This window comes from Polistes canadensis, unplaced genomic scaffold (genome assembly GCF_001313835.1).
Source record: "Polistes canadensis isolate GaletaPanama2010 unplaced genomic scaffold, ASM131383v1 scaffold_23, whole genome shotgun sequence".
NCBI lineage: Eukaryota > Metazoa > Arthropoda > Insecta > Hymenoptera > Vespidae > Polistes > Polistes canadensis.
Genome location: NW_014569570.1, coordinates 863,432 through 882,130, shown reverse-complemented (window position 1 = coordinate 882,130; position 18,699 = coordinate 863,432). Strand labels below are relative to the sequence as shown.

At 26.8% G+C, this 18,699-nt stretch overlaps 2 protein-coding genes across 2 annotated transcripts in view; one reads left to right on the top strand and one right to left on the bottom strand.

Annotated features, from left to right (window-relative positions):
• LOC106783582 (tubulin-specific chaperone cofactor E-like protein) overlaps positions 1–5,195 on the top strand; it is a 16,850-nt gene extending 11,655 nt beyond the window's left edge. The window contains exons 2-6 of the mRNA XM_014742238.1: positions 1,525–2,553; positions 2,743–2,912; positions 3,112–3,220; positions 3,379–3,483; positions 4,064–5,195. Coding sequence (XP_014597724.1) covers positions 1,537–2,553; positions 2,743–2,912; positions 3,112–3,220; positions 3,379–3,483; positions 4,064–4,216 — 1,554 coding nt within the window. The 5' untranslated portion in view covers positions 1,525–1,536 and the 3' untranslated portion in view covers positions 4,217–5,195. The remainder of the gene's footprint in view (positions 1–1,524; positions 2,554–2,742; positions 2,913–3,111; positions 3,221–3,378; positions 3,484–4,063) is intronic.
• Positions 5,196–8,981: 3,786 nt separating this feature from the next.
• LOC106783581 (adenylate kinase isoenzyme 5) lies at positions 8,982–14,897 on the bottom strand. The gene is made up of 10 exons (XM_014742236.1): positions 14,645–14,897; positions 14,217–14,327; positions 13,754–13,896; positions 13,049–13,231; positions 12,629–12,751; positions 12,364–12,526; positions 11,987–12,255; positions 11,723–11,887; positions 11,308–11,632; positions 8,982–10,941 (listed from the first exon to the last, which is right to left on the bottom strand). The coding sequence occupies exons 1-10, from the start codon at positions 14,859–14,861 to the stop codon at positions 10,685–10,687; spliced, it is 1,956 nt and encodes a 651-aa protein (XP_014597722.1). The 5' UTR covers positions 14,862–14,897; the 3' UTR covers positions 8,982–10,684.
• Positions 14,898–18,699: the final 3,802 nt, after the last annotated feature.

The following is an 18,699-nucleotide window of genomic DNA, read 5'->3' as shown; positions in this document are numbered from 1 at the left end:
ATTAACTTATTTTAAAGATTAATTTTCAGGAGTAATACTTAACAGTTTTAAAAATACATAATCTCTAGTTAATTATATTAACTAATTATTAATATTTCATTTTGCATTTCTTTTAACAAACAAAACAAAATATAAAACAATAATAATATGGTACATAGTCTTTATGATTTAGAAATGCAAAAGGTTAACTCGTTCCCTCGAGAAGAATGTTAACTCGATTTTATCGTGAAATTCATCTATTTTAGTCTGTCATGAAATTAAACTATCTGCGTCACGTATATACATACATATACATATATATATACACATAACTCGCATAAGAAGAAGAAGAAGAAGAAGCCAATTAATTTTTATTAAAAATTACGTACTCTTGTTTTCATTTGCGTTAATGAAAAAGAAAAAAAAAGAAACGAACATGGCAAATAAGTATGCACCTTTTATTCGTAGGAAGGACTACGTGTATGAATCAGCGAATCAAGGGCAAGTTCAGGTGCCCTTGATTGCGAATATCAGCATAAAGAGATGATTCATATAATATTAAATACAATCCTAAAAATTTAGATTTATATGATCAATAATAATAAAGATCAATATATTATATTAATCATTTTATTTTAACTAGATTCATTTCTTTTTATAATATAGAAGTATACTTGAGATAATAATACAAATCATTATCACGTAGTTATCGATCAATCAATGGCGTCATCATATTATTTCCAAGGTTTACACTATAACAAACACAACGACTGTATAATCAACGATACTTTGTTAAAATATATTTGAACAAACGAAATAAAACAAATATAATATCGTTTACTTATCGATAAAGTTTTAACGCATTGTTTTAACAGTAAAAAAAAAAGATAAGGAAAAAATGTATGCAATGATTTGTCTTGCTTCGATAAATTTCATTTTCGTCAGATTCATCCCATCGAATTTTTTTTGGGTTTGGTTAAATCGATGTCGTCATCGTTGAAAATGAATTTTGTTTTCAACACCTGTCTCCCCACGTTCGTTTATTTCCTTTTATTCAACGAAACTTACAATAACTTGTTTAAAATCGTATCTAGTATCTACGTTTAGTTTCTTTACTTGCATGTAATAAGAAATAATTTTGTTTGAAAGAAATTCAAAGATAACAAAATAAAATTAAATAATTTAACGAAAGATTAAAAAACCCAACTAATCAAACTAAACAATTCTAAAGTTATATACCAGTATTTAATCTTAAACCAACCTAAATGCAACCATTAGTGTTTAACATTTTGGATCTCTTAAAAATAAGATTTAATAATAATTTTCAAGTTCAAAGTGTTCAACTATTCGACTATCCGAACAATTGATATTTGTTAAATTTAAAATTATATTAATTTAAAATAAAATTAAAAAACAAATTAATTAATTTAAAATAAAAATAAATTAGAACCGAAAAAAAAACAAAAAGGATGACGATTGTGTTATTTTTTGTTGTCGGTCCCTATAAATCTTATAAAAATGATTTTTCTTTTGGTTATCTTTCAGAATGTTGTAAGAATGCCGTCGTTATTGGAAGCCTTAGAGCTGAAATACGGTAGCTCAACAACGGAATGTTCGTTGACGGACGACGAAGGAGAATCTGGTTCACCTAAAGCAGCTCTTTCAGTTAGTATCTTCATTCCAAAAAAATCACCACGTCACACGGTACCAGCTTTGCTGGTCCTACAGGATTGCGATATCGAGTGTGCCGGTAATGACGATGAAAAACTACGTAACAAGTGTAAAAACGTTGAGGAATTGGATCTGGCACAGAACAAATTATCACAATGGACCGAAGTATTTGGTATACTTCAACACATGCCCAAAATCAAGTTCGTTAATTTAAGCTTCAATTGTTTAGCCGAAGTATTGGAAATCAAACATGGTAATTACGATTTATTGAGGAATCTCGTGTTGAATGGTACAAGAGTATCCTGGTCTACTGTTCAAGGTTTGATACGTTTATTACGTAATCTCGAAGAATTACATTTATCCTTGAACGAATACAAAACTGTTGATTTGGATTATCGTAAGGGAGATAACGTTAATAGATCGTTAAAAAAATTACACTTCACTGGTAATCCCGTTGAAATTTGGAACGAGATATCCAAATTGGGTTACGTTTTTCCGAATTTGGAGAGTCTTGTATTAGCCGAATGTCCAATTAGATCATTAAGACTCGAAGATAATCGTAATTTAATTCGCGATAGTGATGATTTGTTAAGACAAAATGATGATCCCAATAATTGTACCCAAGATAATGAGAATATGAATAACGTTGATGTAGAGGAACGAATGTCGGTTGGTGAAACTGGTAATAATCATATTATAACTGAAAACAAAGTCAGTTACGATAGATCGGAATCGGAATCGGAATCAAGTAATAATAAAGTACAATCGCCTCACGATCCGTTCAGGATGCTTAGGTTCTTAAATATGAATGGAACTTTACTTGGAACATGGGACGAAGTCGAACGACTTTCCAGATTTCCAGCATTGAAATCTTTAAGAATTCACAGCTGTCCTTTATTCGAAGTGAGTAAATCATATGGAAAATAATCATCTTATCTTTCATATTTTTTTATTTTGTTTTATTTTATTTTAGTTGTTTTACCCAAACTACGATATATGATAATTATTTGTCTCGTTAAGAATAAATAAATAAATAAACAAAAGTGAGATACATTTGTTAAATATCTTTTATTTTCTTTATTTATATAAAAGAGTCCTCGAGAATACACGGAACACGAAAGACGTCAATTGTTAATAGCAAGGCTTCCCAATGTCGAGACATTGAATGGTGGCGGTGTAATTTCGTCCCAAGAACGCGAGGACGCTGAAAGAGCCTTCATTCGTTACTACATGGACAAACCGGAAGCTGACAGACCAGAAAGGTAAATTTAAATTCGATTTATATAGAAAACCCTGTTAATGGTAAACGATTGATTGATCAACAACATTTTCTTCTTTGATATATTTAATTCATTCCCTTTTCATTTCATTCTTCATATGATTTTTTAACAATGTATTTCATCTTATCCTATCCTAGTTGTAAATGAAATAATTAATATATTATAAAAATCAATTTTCCAGGTATTCCGAGCTTGTGGCTATTCATGGGAAATTGGATCCCTTAGTACACGTTGACCTAACACCTGAGAAGAGGGTCAAGGTGACGTTTACTTATGGAGATCTAGTTGAGGTATTTTAAAGTATTTAATTACTCATTTTAATTCTATTTTGTGTCAATCTTTCTTTAAGTTATTTAATATATAATATATTTATAATCTTGTAATATATATAAATCAATAACAAAATATTCAAATAAGAAAAACAGAAGTATTCGTTTGTATTTTTTAGGTACGATCGGTAGATGTATATAGAACGGTTTTCGAATTAAAAACTAAACTGGAATCTATGGTGAAAATTCCTGCTAATAGGATGAGACTCTTCTACGTTGATCAAGTAAGTCTAGATTTGTTTAATAACTAATATGAATTTTTATTATTTATTTTCCAGAACTTTTGGTTCCTTGAACGGTGTTTTAATAAATGTGAAATAACTTAATGAAACCTTATACACGAATCCATTAATCCTAAATGACAATCGCTTGATTCCTTTTTATCAATTTAATTATCTCACACTGTATATATCAATGAATTATCGAGGTAAACTAGAAACTAATTTTAAATCTAACAAAAAAATAAGACAATTTTATATATATCACAATAATAATATTAAAGTAAACACCAAAAGTTCGTGCGTTTGTCGTATTATAAACTGCATTATATAGATTGTTTTTCTTTTGTTTTTTGTAAAATATACTTCGGTAATATTATATTTTTAAAAGACACATGAACTTTTGATTCAACCTAATAATATTGTCGTAACATTATTTCTGTCATATTTTTCATTAGAAATTGACAATGCGTTTATTAATCAAAGTATAAATTTTTGATCATAAATCTGACAGAAATTATGCAACACCAGCCTCTGTAATAGTAATTATTATTAATTTAATATTAATCATATATATGTATAACAGGTGATGAAGGGACACCATGGACCAGAAGAGATGTTGTATCCTAACAAACAACTATATCGATACAACATAAGCAATGGTGACGAGATCATAATTGATAGTAAATTGAATAGATGTGCATCAGCACCGTCAAGTACGTCTTCCATAAGATCCTGAGAAAAATCAATTCAAGATGTGGTAACTTCCTAAAATGCTCGATCATTTTCTTCGATAAAAATCGATCTTCGTCAATCGACATGAATCAATGAACGAAAAAAATGATTAACGAAAATAATAAACGTTAGTTTATTTTCTCGGACACTAATAATAATAATATTAATAATATTAATAATCGAGCTAATCGATTGGTCGAGATCGAAAATCAAACATCAACAAACACATTTTTATCCCAATAAATTCTCGAATTCTACGAGAAAATGAGATAATCATTAATGATTTTGAAACAATTAAAATATACACACACATATATATATATATATATGTATTCGAAAAAAAATAAAAAGAGATTGTTAATTGGTAATGTTAACGAAATTCGTCATTTACCAATACTCTCTTATCGTTTTTAATGAATAATAGACAAAATAATAAGATGATGATGATGATGATGATTGAAAGATCATTTTGATAGATGAAATACGATTAAAATGTAGATTATAATTTTATTATATAATCAAATTCACTAAACGTTGCGAAATAAGTACGTACAGCCACAAAACAATTAAAATAACATGACAAAGACATATATATATATATATATACAGATTAATCTGTATGCTTCGCATCATTTTTCATGATTTATCGTCTTATAATACGGTTGAATGAACAACCGATACTGCTAGCCATAATTACTCTAACATTATAACATATATGAATTAAATTTGAAGATACAAAAATTCATTCAATCGACACGATTTATTAAACTTTACCATTAAATAATATTTTTTAACTATCATAACACATAACAAAACAAAACAAAATATTACTTCGATTCGACGACGATGATGATGATAATAATAATAATAATAATAATAATGTATGATTTAAATTATTGCAAAGAGAGAACGAGTTAAGATAAAAAATAAAAACAATCTATTGCCGATTATTATCACGCTGCCTTGAATTTGTTCATTAAAAATTAATTGAATTATACGCGTAATAAATACAAAAAAAAAAAAACAAAAAAAAAATAACATCGAAGATGAGAAGTAAATTACGCATGATCGTACGACAATTATTGTAATTAAATATTCTATTGAAAAAAAAAAAAAAAAAAGGAAAAAACTAACAGAATATTACAATTTTTTTACGTCGATATGATTCAAGGTTATCGATATAATAATATTCTTAAAAGATACGTTATATAAACAATTATTTAAAATAAATTATGCTTTATATACGAATCTTTGTACTTAAAAAATCATAAGAAAGAGAGAGAGAGAGAGAGAGAGATTTATATATATATATACGTTAGTTCCTTTGCATGTTAAACAAAAAATGGGAAAGAAGCTCTTCGTAAATCAATAAAAGACAAACGTTATGATTAAAAAAATAAAATCCAACGATGTGAATTCGTATTATCTATGATAAAATACAAACAAAACTAAACTAAAATATGATATATTATATAATACCACTCGGTGATTATGAAAATGGTCTCTTCTGATGAGTGAATACAAAAAAAAATAATATTAACACAATTGTACGAATAATAAAAAATAATAATTTAATAATAATTTTGTTCAAATTTTCTTCTTTTTTTTTTTTTTTATATCGATACCAATTTCATAATCGTCGGATCTCTTGTGTAAAAAATAATAATAATAATATACACGCACGCACACATTAACATATATACATACATACATACGGTGCCAAAAACAAAGTTTTTAATCGATCATCCCCCATCTCTTCGTATCTCGTGGAAAAATATTTGTAAAATTATTTCGTAACTAATTTAATTTTCAATAAGATTTTTTCTACTCGGATAACAATTGAAGACGAACTTGATATTATTTCATTAACGAACGGACTCTTAACAAAAAGTAATAAATTAATTAATCGAATTAATTTCAAATAAACAAAAAACAATATGTAATAGTTAAAATTCGTTCGTAATCAACGAATGTAAGCTCGTTTATAATTATTTCTGCAATTGTTGTTATATTATCTACTATCTTATTTTTTTTAAAAATTATCTTATATCTTTTTTAACAAATATACTCACGCAAGCAAGCATACATACATGCACAAAACCCATACACGTACACATACGCGTATATATATATATTTAATCTATCCGTATATTTACTCATATTCTGTAATTATACATTTCTCCTGGTAACCTTATATAACATGCGTCTTTTTAAAAATTATTTCTAGAGATTTTTCGCGAAGAAAAAACTATCAAATAAGATCGTTAATTGTATATTGGGCTGATAATCATTTCCCAAATAGACAAAGATACGTTTTTATCTGCTTCTTCTAGTTAACCATAATCAACTCTTATTACATATATAGTATATATATTACATAGTTCTCGATCGGACAAATTTATCTATCCTTATTATCACTAATATGAAACACATTAGAAATATTTACTTACAGAAAATGAGACTTATCTGATAAGAATAATTTAACTCTGTCATCGATTTAATTTAAAATTTAAACATTTAATTAACGTTTTCATATTTTTTTCCGAACAACTCGTTAGATTATTTTTCAATCGATCATCTTGGACGCGTTATGTTTTCATTAAAGTGATTTAATAATGATCGCTGTACTATATAAAAATATTCAAAAAATCAAATACGTTATTAAATAAATTTGATCTATTTTGATAGACGTTAAGTAGCAATGAGAATGAGAGAGAGAGAGAGAGAGAGAGAAAGAAAGAATAAATGTTGCGTGCTTATAAACAAAATGTTACGCATAAATGTAATAATATTATATTATTTTTTACAATAGAGAAAATAAATCATAGAATTGTTCGTTAACGTTTTTATAAAAAAAAAAAAAAAGAAAAAACAAAGAGAGAGAGAGAGAGAGATCGATGATAATCGTTGTTTATAAGTTGCAACATACACGCGTGCGAATTATTTAATATAATTATAATATTTATCATGATCGAAATATATTAGAAAATTATCGATCATTCGTTTGTCCGGGACGAACTTTTCGAAGAGTCACTTAGTGCCTATCTTCATGACGAGCATTTATATTGCTCAGATAATTCAATCACTGCCTTGTAAATACCGTTTAATATACGGTAATCCGGATTGGCAAGGCTCTGTATATAAATTATAACAAATAATACAGGAATTAATGAAAATTCCATCAAAAAATCAACAAAAAAACCGAAAAAAAAGCAAATAACATAAAATAAAAATGATCAAAAAAATAAGGAGATAAAGTAATGATACACGTTAGTATTTTTTCGAAAGAAAAATAAAAAAGAATACAAAAACAAGGAAAAAAAAAAACAGAAAAATATAAACATTCGTTTAATTAACATTGTAAAAAAGTGTGAGTCCCGTTCGATCGTGCGCAACCAAAATGGCGTCGAAATATTTTTAGGTTAACCGGTTGGTCGTAACGGTTATTACGGTTTTCAGTGCTATTATTAAGTTACAGAATTTATTTTGTTAAATTATACAGAATTTAAGTATGACGATTGAAATTTATAATATTGTTATGTTTTCAATTTGTTCCGTATTGTGTTATATTTTACGAATAACAAATTCTTCATACAATGGATAAATCAGGAGATTTACGAGATTACAAGTGCAGCTCACTTAAAACAATCGATATTTTATTATTTAAATTCGATAATGATATTTTTTAAGCGTCATTTATGCCTACAGATATATTATATTATCCTACTAAAAATGTTTAATTGCAATTAATAACGAAATCGGCAATTGTCTTTTGTTTAAGAAAAATCTAAAACTATTTCAAATCAAAATGGACGGACACACGATTTGGCGCGTTGTAAATAAATAAATAAATAAATAAATATACGTGTCTAGTGTCTCAAATCGGGATATTCGTTGTTTCTAATATCACATTTTTATAATAACTTGTTAATTTTGGTTTTCTTTTTTCCTTTTGTTGTTTTTGTGCTGGCGCAAATGTACGTACTAACAAAATAAATCGTTTACACTATACTTACCAATTCGTAATAATAATTTATCCCCTTTTTTTTCCATATAAACATTGGTTTCATTTCCTTCTTTTTTATTTTTTTTCAGTTGAGTGCAACAACGTTAACAATTTATTTGAATTTTATAAACTCGACACATTAATAAATAATAAAAAAATATATATATAATTTAAGAGAAAAGTCCTCGTATTTATTTAACGAAGAATTATGATCGTAATTATGCGAAAATGGTATTAAATCATTCGAAATTTCGTACAATTTACGAAATGCACGATCATTTTATTTCGTACCAATGCAACCCTTAGATTTCAGGCATTTATGCAATAATAATCACTAGCCTTGATAGTCGATTACATCATTTGATATTTCGATTAGTATGTAAGTCATAAAAAAAAAACACGTGCTGTATAGTTTAGGTTTTTGCATCCTGATGGTATATGTGGGAACTATTAAGTAAATGTATTGATGTGTATATGTTTGTTCATTTTTAAATATAGGTAATAGGCAAGCAGGTAGTATACTTTTACTGAATGAACCTAAAAACAGATGAGTTTTTGTAGAGAAAAAAAAGAAACTTAAATAAATTGTGTATATGGAAGAAAATATATAGGATATATATATGTTACCGTCAAAGCCGGAAATCAGTCATTGCTAGTAATGCCGAGGAATTACGGTTTTGACGGTAACATATATAATATATAATATATAGGAAAATTAAATATATATAAATATAATATAGATAAGAGGAAAAAAATCTTTCTTCACGGAAATGCAATATATTCTAATAAATGAAATACAAAAATATTTATACAGTAATACGTGTTCGCTACTTGACTACTACTGACTAGACGCTGACTGCTTTTTTAAACCTTCATTTCTTTTGATCCCTTTGTTAATCCTTTTAATTCTTTTTTAATCCTATTCAGTTGTTTACGTTATTAGGTTGCCACCCTTACATTTCGCTTGCATACTATTATAATACTTTCATACTATCTTTCCCACGCATACTTCAATTTTTATCTCACACGTCCCTTCACATATCATATATATTTTTTATCAATCGATCATTGAAAATAGAGACTTTTTCTTTTTCTGTATTTTTTGATTCGGTTTAAATATTTTTTATAATTATTAATCAATATATATATTTTGTAATATCTATGGGTAAAATAATGTATGTATATACATACTCTTTCTCGCACGATCAACGCGTATATTTTTATTATTTACTATGTTTATTCATTTGTCGTCTTGTTTTTATTTTTTTGTTTTATTTCTTTTTTTTTTTTCTTCTTTTTTTATTTTTTTTCTATTTTCTCTTGATATTTTCTTTCTTTTTTTTTTTTTCCATTTTGTTAAACAAATTATGTATCTCTGTATATACGAGTATTAATTTGACACACTTGGGGATACCAGCCACACGTGTCTTTTTTTACGAAAACAAATATGTGATATGCTATTAAAAATTCAGGAAATTGTTTTTTTTTTATTGTACTATATATAATATAGTTTAATTAAATCTTACGAACCTCCTTACGTCAAAAAGAGAATCCGTTAATGATAAGTCGCATATTTATCGTTAATTTATTCATTCATTTAATAACGTTTGTGTGTAGATATGTATATGTGTTTATATGTGTGTTTTTTTTTCTCTAATATATTTATAATAACTTATCGTTCGTTTCACATTAATTTTAATCATCGTGCACGACTAATCGCGCGAAAATATTCGATCGTGTTAAATTGTCATCGATTGAAGAAAATATTATTTTTTTTTGGGTTCTTTTTTTTCTGCAGTGCTATACGAATAATAATAATAATATTATGGTATACGAGATAAATATTAATAAATAGATAAAATATATTTTGATTGTATTGTTTTTCATTTAAAAGTGCATAGAAAAAGTCGAGAGAAATGATAATAATCGATAAAAATTAAGAAGTAAAAATATTTTACGATTTTTATGATACTTAACGTTTTGATTTTCACGTAAAATTACGAATAATCAATATATATTTATATATCTATAGATTGTTTCTTTTTTATTCGAACATAAATGAGATATTATGACGATTTTTAAATGTAATTAATCATAAGAAAGAGAGAGAGATAGAGATAGATAGAGAATTGTTAATATGTAGATATGTTTTTTTCTGTTTTTTTTTTTGTTCAGGGGAACTTATCATCACTTATTAAATCTTATTTACAGATTATCAGTGCGTATAAAAAGCCACGTACTTACTAACAACATCTCATAGGATTAAATTTATCTAGAAATGTTGTTGTCATGTTTAAGGCACGTAACCGATAGAGAATCTTTAAGTTAATTGATATTTCTTTATGAATTAAATGCTAGTATATATTATATATTATATATATATATATAAAAAAAAGAAAGTCTTATCTATATACTATACTATATTTAGAAATTTAATCAATATTTTTTCGTCTATTCATCGTAACATTATATATGGAGATTTTCTTGGTATCCTTCAACCTCGTTGTACATTTTTCTTAAAGGATCTTTCGTATTGTTAGATAAATAATTTTGTATACTTGGTGCTACCTTATTGTTACCTGGAATTATACCATTAGCTAAATGCGCCACACCATTTTGTAACATATGCGTCGTCCCGTTGGTTATTCCATTTTGTCGGATTCCACCATTTTGATTCAATTTCTTGGCATTGTTCAATACGCCATTCGTCATGTTGGTGACTCCTAAAAAAATATAATATATATTCATAGTTAACAATTAATTATAAATATATATATATCTACTAGAAGAGTAAAAGAGTATTAATAAATTTAATATATTAAAATAATTATATAATATAGTTATTAATAAAAAAAACAATGTATAATTATAAATTTAAAAATTAGTAAAACAAAAAATTAAATATTATATACAATATAAAATACAAATAAAAATATGTTAGGGTATTATTATACTCTTTTACCCTACAACCCGAGAATACGTGATTAATTGTCCTTCATTTTGTGATTAGTTTAGAAAAATCCCATTATAATTTGAACAAAACGTATGGAAAAGTTTTGTCTCGATATTATAAAACATTGTAATCTGACCTTGAACTACGACGCCATTTAAGTTTTCCACTTTATCTATCGTCTTGCTCACTTGATCAGATACACCGTTGTTAAGCATTTGCCTAGGGACACCATTCGCTATATTATGACCACCATGATGTTTCTGTCCTTCTATATCCTGAGTCCCGTTGATGTCAACGGGAACTGCCAAGTTTGGGTCTACGTTGTCACCATTTTCTTGAAACTTAGGCGATTCTGGTCCATGTGGATTGTCTTCCTCCTTTCGTCTAGCACGTCGCATTAATTGAAACAAAGCTTGGGAAAAATCTTCTTTTACACTTGGCACGTCCGTGTCACCGTCAATCTAAATAAAAATAATAATAACAACAACAAAAATATCTCATTTTTTTTCTCTAAATTGTATCTCAATTAATAAATAAATTGTTAAACGTACGATTACTAATCGATTATCATTGTCCAATGTTTTCAACATAGGCAATGACATTTCACGAAATAATTCTAATCTTTTTCTGAATGCTGATACACTGTCATCTAATCTCCCTTTACCGAGTTGAAGTTTCGAACAATCCAACAATATTAACGGTGGTTCTTGTCCGAACTAAAAATTACAATTCCCCATATTTCAATATATATTAAATTATATATATTTAATATGAAATTAAATTATTATTAAATACGTATAGAAAATATATTTTACTTTGTTCTCGAATTCTTGAACTTGATTCAAATCTCTTGGATATCCATCGATGACTATACCATCTGTATCACGATTCAAAAGTACTTGTTGTTCGACCAATGGCATTACGATATCTTGAGATACCATTTCGCCAGCTACTATTGCTTCGCTAACTGTTGTATTTGTTGATGCCATTCCTCTTAACAATCCTCCCAAACTAATATGAACCCATCCTGGCATATTTTGAACCGCGTGACTACATAAAACAGCTTTATTGCTACCAGGTCCACCTTATCAAAAATGAAAAATAACTTTTGTTATAAGAGATAAATATTATAAAATTTGTTTTTTATTTTTATTTAAATAAGAAGGTTAAGAATGTTTTTTTAAATACTTACCTATTACCCATATAAATGCTGGTAAACCTTTTCGAGGTTTAACAGCAGTTTTAGATGCTTTAGTATCTATTTCAGTTGGTGGTTCGGTCATTTCAACTACAACTACTTGATCCTTTGGCGTTGGTGTTCTAGAAATTGTTTCTTCTCTCCTTTCTACTTTAACCTTTATCAAAATCATTTCAATTTGATTAAACATATTATATCTCATTTATTATTATTCATATTATTCATTCATTTATTTCCTATTACTCTTATATAAACTTACTTCTGCTTCAAAAGGTTGAACCATTTTCTTATCTTCCTCGTCCGTTGTAGGTAATCCTAAAATTCTCATAACAGCTTCTCGAAAATCAATAAAAACTTCATTGGGATTTCGTTCTCCGTTTACCTTTGAAATCGGGAATAGATTTTATTCATTTCAATATATAACAAGATCGAACCAAAAAAAATAAAAAAAACAAACAAATCACATAATAATGAAAATAATAATTGGGATTAAAATTTAATTAACGATTAAAATTTAGAAATAAATTCATTCGAGATTATACATACAATAATTATATTATATATTCTAATCACGCTTATACAAATGATCGTATCAATTTGATATGAACATAAGTTTGATTTTTATTTTATTTCACAAAAGAAAAAAAAGATAATGTATAAGATAATTATATCATCTAACCTCATAGAGCATGCCACTTTGATCGAAGTATTCCACAACGGGCATGACGTTTCTGTAAAAATTGTGTAATTCCATTCTAGCTAATCCGATAATTACATGACCGAGCTGAGCACCAAAATCGATTTGTCTTTCGAGAACTTCCTGTCTCCATGAGACAAGAATAACACCGTTGACGATTTTTATCTATGAAATTAATTACAACGTTTGATATATTAATCAACATTAGTAACAAGATAATTAATAAATTCACTATGAAAATGATCTTTATTATCGAATGAAAGAATAATATCTATGAAAAATGGAATAGGTTGTAATACCCATCACGCGATTTTTCACTTTAAGTACTTGTTGAGTCTTTGAACTTACAGACAAGTATTGAATTATCACTTAAATAGCAATTAACTTACTATACACTGTGTCTACTGATTACTAACACACACATAAACACATAAGTTCTAACTTGAATATATTATAATGGATTACAATAGGATCATAAGTCAGGTCAATAGGTCAATATGTATGTAAGGAAAGTTACAGAACAAATATTACCATCGTAATGGTACATACTAAAACGATGATCGTTAAGAACTATTCAATTATTCATATCTTTCTACGTTATTGAAACGAAAAAAAGGAAAATAGAACTGAATAACGAAAAAAAAAAAGAAAAAAAAAGCACAACAACAATTGTATTAAACATTTTACCTTTTCAGCATATTCTACTACGTCCCGCATATTTCGCGGATATCCACTGACGAGAAATACTTTGGCCTCTGGAGACATTTTCATTTCTAACATGAGAACTTCCGATACCGTTTTACTGCTGAGTTGACCGAAATCTTGCATATCTGTATTCAGGATCAAAAATTGAATTCTTTGAATTCTATAGTCGCATATATACGCTTATCAATTTTTCCAACCTTCCTTCGCTCCAAATTCTTTTCCTTTCTTTTTCTTTTATTTTTTTTAATGAAAAATAGTTAAACATTAACACAGAAAAATCGTAAGGATTAAAATCCGAATTATTCAAGGAAAAATGTTACTTCGTAATGATCAATTTAAATCAAAGTAAGTATAAGGTAATCTTCTTTTTTTAATCTCTTAAATTAAATAATTGTGTATTAAATGTTTAATCTGAAAATCTAATCGATAAATCAAACATATTCACCGTTTCCAAGTGCATATTGTTGAAGAAGGTCCATCATGTTGATATGCGTTATACCTTTCCTCTCTTGCATCAAATTATCACAGTGTGTCACCTTACCACTACCTGGACCACCTGATAAACAAATGATTCGATTATTTTTTGTTTTTTTTTATATCGATTTTATAATCGTAAAATAATAAAAAAAACTGATGTGTATACTTATGTACACACGTAAGATGCTAAGTTATACTTCTTTAGCGTATCAAAACGAATATAACCTCAAAAATAATTTCAATTTTCCCGCGCATTTTAGATATCGACAACTTCGTGGTGTCGATTTTTCGGTCGCATTTAACTTCACTTTCCAAAACGCGCGCGAAAAGAAGTATAACTTGAAAAATATTAAAAATGATGATAATAATATATAATATAATTGGTGGTAAACTAACCGAGTACAAAAATAACCGGAACCTTCGGCATTTCGAACGTAAGTGGACCAACGTTTTGTTTAGTGAAACGTCCATCAGGCGGGGTCGCCAACAAACCAGTTTCTCCTCGCCATCTTCCTGTACTTCGAGCATCGGCATCCTCGAACACCTGCGATCCATTTTGTTGGTCTGCAAAATCATAACCCATTGAATGACGATGACAAAATTCTACGATCATTATTAACTTTTAACAGATTGATTATTACATTTGTATCTAAAATATACGATCATTATTAACTTTTAACACATTGATTATTACATTTGTATCTAAAATATACGATCATTATTAACTTTTAATATTGATTATTACATTTGTATTCAAAATATACGATCATTATTAACTTTTAACATTAATTATTACATTTATATCTAAAATATACGATCATTATTAACTTTTAACATTGATTATAGATTTGTATCTAAAATATACGATCATTATTAACTTTTAACATTAATTATTACATTTGTATCTAAAATATACAATCATTATTAACTTTTAATATTGATTATTACATTTGTATCTAAAATATACAATCATTATTAACTTTTAACATTGATCATTACATTTGTATCTAAAATAAACAATCATTTTTATTTTCTTTCAAGCTCGACTACTTGTCAAATCTTATTTTCCAATTAACCCACCACAAAAATTATTGTTAAACTTAACAATTGTATAGACAATTTGTAATTTTATTATAATAATTGATGGTTTGTTTTTTTCTTACCGTTGTAACAACGAACGTTTCAATGTTAATTGTTTTAATTATCATTTCTATGTAGTGTTCAAGTAATGTATACAAGAATTATAATTGAATAAGAAAAGTGTCGGTATAATTAAACGGTAAATTAACAATTAAATCGATCCAATCGATGATATATGAAATTTTTTACACGTTTCTTTATTATTATCGATAAATTACGAAAGAAAATGTATAAATTAAATGCATCATATATGCGTGAATGATCGATATTAAACATTATATACATATGACGTATTAAAACTTCAAGGTAACGTGTATCCTGTTAAGGTAAGTTAGAATGCGAATCGTTATGGTTAAACATTTTCAAGGATATCAAGAACGATAAGAAATAAAATAAAATATGATAGAATTAAAAAATATCTATTAACAATACTTATTATAGAAAGTTACGTAAACTTCTTATTATTGTTTCACCGTTAAAATGCATAGAAAATTTTTAAACTTACATCCATTCCTGTTTTTAAGAAAACTTTTTGTTAAACGTAACTTGTGTCCTCGTAAAATATCGATGACTACGTAGTACGCATTAAATCATATACAAAACTCATATGAACTTGTTTTCATTTATAAATGAAAGAAAATTGACCGTTAAACTTCTGTAAAAGAATTAATTTCATTTTTTTTCCTCCCCATGTAATTCATTTCTTTCGATTTTTTCGCACACAAATATATACGATTAATATTGTTTCTTTTTGTAAAAAAAAAAAAAAACTAACGATTCTCATAAATACAAAATTAGCTGAAAAGTTTTTTCTAAATAATATTCCAAATTAATTAAAATTGATTTTTTATTATTAAATTGTAAAGAAAAGTTAACAAAGTTATGGCCTTACCAATCTAAAAACAAATCTAATAATTTAAAAAGTGTGAAAACAAAACAAAAAATGAATAATCCTTTTTGACAAATGAGAATTTGTATTGTTTGACCACGTTTAAGAATTGTCAGCTGTTTGTCAGTATGAGATTGTTCGATATGACTATATCGGTTAATCATGAAAACAATGCAATGCAAAATCATCATCATAGTAAGATCACGCGAGCAGACATTCGTTATCGATATCGATATTTTTCATCTTCAATTCTGTTATCGAAAGATTGAATATGCAATCGGATTCGTCGTGTTAGATGTTATTACCCTCCTGTGTGTCATGTTTTATGTATAATAATAATAACGATTTACAGTTGTAACATGTACCTACTATCTCAAAGTATAGTAATAGTCGTCGTAGACTACTAGATTATTTTCCTAGAAGTATAGGACAACAACAAAATTCAATACACTACGTTGCAACTATTCAACTTGTTCGACTTGTTTCCATACGATGCGTTTTCTTGTTTGTTTGTTTATTTACATATATATATATTTTTTTTGTTTTTTTTTTCTGCTTTTTTTTCTTTCATTTTTCTAATTTATACTTTTTATTTATATTCCATTTTAATTGGCAACAATCTAATAAGAATAATTTTGTTTGCATCAGCTTTTAATTAACGAATAATTAACACGTTCTTATATATTATATATTTATTACAATTAACGTTTATTAACCTTTTGTTTTATTTTTTTGTTTATTTTATTTTTTTGTTTCTTCCATAGAAAAAATTCTTAATACAATTATATTATCTCCGTTAGTATTATCCAAACGTTTTTAAAAGATAATCGGTAAATGTCATATAATGGAGAGAAGAGCACGTAAGGAAATTGAAATATTTAACGTCATCGTCTTCCTTAATAAATCATGGTTAGAATATTGATTAGTTTTATGTGACTTCGTCTCGTTACTTCTTTTCTTTAGGTCGTACGAGTGAACATATATATAAAAAAAAAAAAAGGAAAAAAAAAAATAACTGGAGAACAATTTAGATTGTGATCGGTGATTGATTAATTTTACTTCAAGTACGTTGACTCGATCGTGTTAATGAAATTTCTTTTCCTCGATTATCTTATTTCTTTCTCTCTCTCTCTCTCTCTCTCTCTCTCTTATTTTTTCTACATCTCTATTTTTGTATCGGAACAGGTATATTTTATTAGAAAATATTAAAGGATATTTTTTTAACGATCGAAAGAGGTTTCTTATTTTCTTTGGTATTACCTTGATGACACGTGATCGATTTGAATATAATTTAAAAACAACATACACAAAATTTTAATATTACAATATAATATTCATTAAATTATTTTCTTATGATTATAGAAAAAAAAAACAAAAAAGATATTATAATAATAATAATCGATTCGCGCGTAAGTCAATCGTTTATCGAAAGATTTTCAATTGAATTTTTATTCGGCATAGATACATTAGATATGTTTGTGTTTACCGATTGTAACACAATGTTTTAATGAGAAGTGTCGTGGAGGGAACTTACTCGGCCAGTTGCAATATTGATTCCTTCAGGTGACTCATACCTGTGGAACTTTCTCTTCATCGTATAACCGTCTTAGAAAATAAAATGAAGAATCTACAATTTGCGATATTGAAAATGGATACGAAATATAACTATGGAAAATGATTATACATTTGATTTTTAATGAATAATATGTGATATTCGATATGAATCGTTACTTTCGAAGATGCTGTTGCAATATTTTGTAATCTCGTTATATTTGTATTAACTGTAACAAATACATGACATTTTTTTTTAATATAATGAAGCTATGGGGCAAGGAGGTGGGTTTTTTCAATTTTATTATCGTTATTTAAAAAGTCGACAACAAAATGTATTATTATTCTTTAAAAAATTCTAAAACATTATGTAATAGTTTATTATATATGTTATTTTGTATAATTTTAATTGAATAATAAAAATAACCCCCCCGTCCGAAGGATATTTATAATTATAATTTTGAAATAATATTTATTTATTTTCTATATAAATTTCGATAGAAAACATATCAAAGTAATCATTTCGATTACTAATCATGATTTTCATAATAAGAAATATGACATAGTAAGATATTCGCATTAAGGAAATTAAAAAATACATTGATATTAAAAAGTCGAGAAGCTTGGACTCGTTGGATACGTGGAAGAAAAAAAAGAAACCATAAAATAAAAATCAACCATCAAATATTAATTTTGTTAACATGAGTCAGACGTTGTTGCATCTTTTATTTCCAATATTAAACTTCCTGTTTCCTGAAGGAAATTTCCGTAAGATAAATGAAAATTTGAATTTTTTTTTTGTATTCGATCGATAAAAAAATAATCAATTTAAATAACTCATGGGAAAATATATAATATAAATACTTATATA